The sequence below is a fragment of the Cyprinodon variegatus genome, unplaced genomic scaffold, assembly GCF_000732505.1.
Source record: "Cyprinodon variegatus isolate N-32 unplaced genomic scaffold, C_variegatus-1.0 Scaffold516, whole genome shotgun sequence".
In the NCBI taxonomy this organism is placed as follows: domain Eukaryota; kingdom Metazoa; phylum Chordata; class Actinopteri; order Cyprinodontiformes; family Cyprinodontidae; genus Cyprinodon; species Cyprinodon variegatus.
The window spans coordinates 98,887-103,734 of NW_015150969.1; the positions used below are offsets into that span (position 1 = coordinate 98,887).

General features: G+C 36.6%; 1 protein-coding gene across 1 annotated transcript; it reads left to right on the plus strand.

Moving 5' to 3' along the window:
- The first annotated feature begins 6 nt into the window (after positions 1–6).
- On the plus strand, positions 7–4,654 carry LOC107094949 (gastrula zinc finger protein XlCGF57.1-like). The gene is made up of 2 exons (XM_015390871.1): positions 7–34; positions 1,588–4,654. Exon 2 carries the CDS (start codon positions 2,085–2,087, stop codon positions 3,306–3,308), a length of 1,224 nt encoding a protein of 407 aa, XP_015246357.1. The 5' UTR covers positions 7–34; positions 1,588–2,084; the 3' UTR covers positions 3,309–4,654.
- The last annotated feature ends 194 nt before the right edge of the window (positions 4,655–4,848 follow it).

The following is a 4,848-nucleotide window of genomic DNA, read 5'->3' on the forward strand; positions in this document are numbered from 1 at the left end:
CAAGAGATATTCAGACATGAAGAAAAGAAAAAAGGTGAGAGATGCCAGAAAACCTGGGAAAAAAGAAATAATTTTTATGAAATGTTTGAGATGTAAGAAACCTTTCAAATGTGAAAAACTCGTCATTAGTAAAAGCAATTTCATATAGAAAATTTCATGTCATATAAGCACTCACACTGGCGAAAGGCCTTGTGGTGCTATAACTGTCGTGCTTCTGTGCCATGTAAAGTCATTTTTGCAAATTATTCATGTTACGAGTTTTTTTCACTTTGCAAGGCGTAAAGTGTAAGAGGCCTTTGATCGTATTGTGTTTGCTGCTTTGATCATCAGTAGTGTTGAATTTAATATCTAAAAAAACTGTCTCTGTGTTGCTCTTTTCTGCTTTTCTGATTCAGTGAACTGGCAGTGACAACAATGCCTAAAGATACATTAATTGCGCAGACCAAGTAATCGATAATGAAATTCATTGTCAACACTTTTGAAACCTTTTTTTTTTTTTTTTAATCAATTTTATTGATATGTTGTTGCAGATCCGACGGGTAAAACTGGGCCGACATTAAACCAATGATACTTATTTCCATCTAGTAGCTGATAAAAACACAATGCTTCTGTCTAAAGTTTATGAAACGCTTTGTTTAACAATAAATGGGTAAGATGTTATCATACCTGTTGTTTTTTGTTTAGTAATATAACTTAATCAAACCTTTTCTAACATTCCACACTACAAACTAAGTATTACAAATATCTATGATTCGTGTAGCTATCATACCAGGTCAATATTGGTATCAGTAAGTTCTCAAAGATGCAATACCAGTATCGTACCAGATATGAAACAGTTGAATTGGGTATACCTTAATGAGAGTGATACTGTTGCAGCACAGGATTGCAGGTATTTAACCGAAGCACACAAGTAATGTTGGCCCTGTGTTCATTTTTTTTTATTTTTTTGAGGGTGTGCAAAGGCAGGGATGCTTAAATGGTAAAGGTAGGATTGCTCAAGTCCAGTCCTCAAGAGCCACCATCCCGTGACTTTTAGATGTATCTCTTCTCTAACACACCTGAATCTAAAGGCTCAATCCCCTCATTTGGCTCAGCAGCAGCATGATAACGAGCCACTAATTTATTCAGGTGTGTTAAAACTGAGCTGTTAAAAAAAAAAAAAAGTTACAAGATAGTAGCTTTTGAGTACTAGACTTGAGCAATCCTGTCCAAAGGGTGCGGATGTGGAAAAAAATGGGGGAAAAAGCGCTGAATGTCGGAAAAACTGAACAATATACCAGTCTTATGTTTACGTTTGATCACCATGTTTACATTTTACCAATGCTGCACTTTAGAAATGGAAACGTCTTCAGAGCTGTACTGAACGAAATTTCCTTTTGTATACACTCTGTGTATACAAAATGACAATAAAGTTTGTCTAAGTCTATTGTATAGATCGTATAATATTGGTTATCAGCCATAACATCAATAGTAATGTTAGATATCGAAAGCAGCTTAGCCTTTCATATTAGGGCATTCCTACATTAATCTAAAGGGTCCATTCTTGTACTTAAACTTTTAAGCCCTTGTTTTGTGTTTTTTCTCCAGATCACCCTGCAAAATGTAAAGAGGAGGGGTTTTTAACTGAGATCAGTGACCAGGAGGGGGAGTCCACCTTAGTTCAAGAGGAACCAAATCCTCTGCAGATAAAACTGGAAAAAGATGAGAGAGAACATCAACAACTCTGCATCAGTAACAATGAAGAGTACCTTGTTCTGAAACAGGAGACCGATGAAATTCTTGTAATCCCTTCTAATGTGCTACAAAACCCCACTGAAACTGAATCGAACAGTAACAGAGTCATTTCTCTGGCCTCCCTTAAAGTCGAAAACCAAGATCAGGAAGGAAGCAGTTCCAAGGATCTCAGCAAAACTAGAGATGAAGAGCAGAAACCATATGATAGATGCCTTAAAACCAGCGAACAGAAAGACATTGCTGACAGCATAAAAGGAGAAACACAACTGAAAACTCCCACAGACCAAAATATACAAACTGGTCAAATTTGTGATAAAATTACATCTCAAAACAGTCACTCAAAGACACACATGATTACTGTTGCAGCTGAAAAGCCTTTCTTATGTACAACCTGTGGAAAGAGTTATAGTAGAGAGTCTTTTTTAAAGCGTCATGTTAAAATTCACTCTGATGAGAAGCCTTTCACGTGTACGACCTGTGGAAAAGGTTACCGTGCAAGAAGTAGTTTGGCTTATCACATGAAAACTCACACAGGTGAGAAGCGTTTCTCATGCATGACATGTGGAAACAGCTTCATTAATAAAGCTGATTTGAAATGTCACATGAGAACTCACACAGGTGAGAGACCTTTCTCATGTATTTTTTGTGGAAAACGTTTCGGTCGTAAAACCACTTTAGTAATTCACATGAGATCTCACACAGGTGAGAAGCCTTTCTCATGTACAAAATGCGGAAAGAGATACAGTGAAAGAAGTACTTTAAGTTATCACATGAGAACTCACACGGGCGAGAGGCCCTACTCGTGTTTTAAGTGTGCAAAAAGTTTTGGCCATAAAAAAGTTTTGAGACGTCACATGAGAACTCACACAGGTGAGAGGCCTTACACATGTGTTATCTGTGAAAAACGTTTTAGTGATAAAAGCTTTTTAACTAGTCACACAAGAATTCACACAGGTGAGGAGCCATACTCATGTGAACTGTGTGGAAAGAGATACAGTGAGAGAAAAGTTTTAGCTCATCACATGCAAACTCACACAGGGGAGAAATCTTTCACATGTTTTAAGTGTGCAAAACGTTTTGGTAATAAACATGTTTTGAGACGTCACATGAGAACTCACACAGGTGAGAAGCCTTTCTCATGCATTACCTGTGCAAAAAGATTCAGTCAAAAAAGCGTTTTAACTCGTCACATGAGAATTCACACAGGTGAGAAGCCATACTCATGTAAAACCTGTGGAAAGGGGTTTGTTAACAGAAGTGATTTAAATTATCACCTGACAACTCACCCTGGCGAGAAAACTCACACTGGCGGGAGGCTTTTTTCCTGTGTGATCTGTGAAAAAGCTTTCTTTAAAAGACATTTATTAACGCGTCATATGCGAACTCACACAGGAGAGAAGCCGTTCTCATGTGAAACCTGTGGAAAAAAATTCTGTCAAAAGGGTAATTTAATAACTCACATGAGAACACATACAGGTGAGAGGCCTTACCAATGTAAACTCTGTGAAAAACGGTTCGGCAGTGGAGCCAGTTTAGCTGCTCATATGAAAACCCACAGGGGTGAAAAACTTTAGTCATGTACAACCCGTGAAAAAAGAATTACAAGGGGAAGCGGCTTATCTTATCACATGAAAACTCATACATATGAAAATCCACTTTTGTCAAGTATGACTTATAGTATGATATACTGATAGTATAATATCGTTTAGCTTTAAGTAGTCTAGGGTGTGCAGGTGGAGCAGTAGTTAGTGTGCATGACCCATGCACGGAAGCCTTTGAAAAACGTGTTGATCTGGTAAATACTAAATCCAATACTGCTAACAATTGGAATTTGGCTCCCTTCCTCTTGACAAAAAAAGGTGGCTCTAACACCTATCTGGAAAGCTGCATGGCCTGTATCCTCCCACTGCTGTGTTTCTGGTTACACCATGACGTAGGGTTAGTGTTGATGCTGTCACCTGTGCAACAGAAATAAGGAGCGTAAAAAATGTAGATCAACATGCAAGGAAGCCAGGGCGTAGTAATTGTGCTTTATTGTTTATTGTTTAACTTTTTTATCTGTCCTTATCCCTTTGACTTGGGTCGATTGCCGAGTTTATTTGAAATGTTCTTTAATAAGTGTCTTAAGTACAATGTTTTTTTTTACATGTAAGATTCATTAATAGTGTGTCTTAATGTGTCGTCTTACCTCTTAAACATTATTTGACGTGTAATTGTAGTCTATAAAAGTCCAGAAAAGTTTAATTTGGTCTCTATTGTTTATCCTAATATGTTGTTGGGATTGTAACTTTCCATCCATTCTATTTACTCTGTATTTAATTTACTGTTTAATAAGAGTGTTTGCTGTGGAACTGATAAATAAGATCATGAATTAATGGCTTAAAACCTATAGACTCTGGCATTTTTTTGTTATTTTCACAGAATGTATGTATATTATGTCGAAAGATGCTGAAACAAAAAGCTGATCAGTATAAATATTTGAGTTGTTACTCAATCTCACATCATCGTATCTTTTGGTCTGGTTACATTTATTTATTTTATTTGAAATACAAACTGTACATACAAGTACATACAAAGGTACAGAAATTCCTCTTTGTTTGCAATAAGCACTTCAGGGGACGAGTGCTTCAGCAGCCTTGACCAGTATGAACTATTAGCTGAAAGACTTTGTCTTTCTTAGGGGTCAGTTCTTTCTGACGCAGCAAAACAATAAGCTGCAGAAAACATCAAAATGACAAGCTTTATCATAGATGCGTTGAGGTAACTTACTAGCTGGTGTATAAAAGATGTGTTCAGAATCAAGAATCTGTTTCACTATGGACCCAAAATTATTTTCTTCGTTATTCTGCTGAGAACGATCTTTTACATTGACAAAACGTAAAAAAAAAACTTTGAAGAGGAATGAGCATACTTAACTTTTTTGGAAGTCTGTGTTCGGTCATATTGTGTTTGTTTTTTTAAAGGTCATTTGTGTTAAAGTATTGTAAGTAACATGAATTCCAGGATTACAGTTTATGTTACTACTCTGGGTTTCATTTAGCTTAGAAAGGTAAAACACACTGACATTTCAGATTATATTATTTTGACTGTTGTTGACATGAAACAAACAAGTTT

What these genes read in the sequence shown, in the direction of transcription:
- LOC107094949 (XM_015390871.1), top strand. Translation starts at nt 2,085, where the DNA reads ATGATTACTGTTGCAGCTGAAAAGCCTTTCTTATGTACAACCTGTGGA.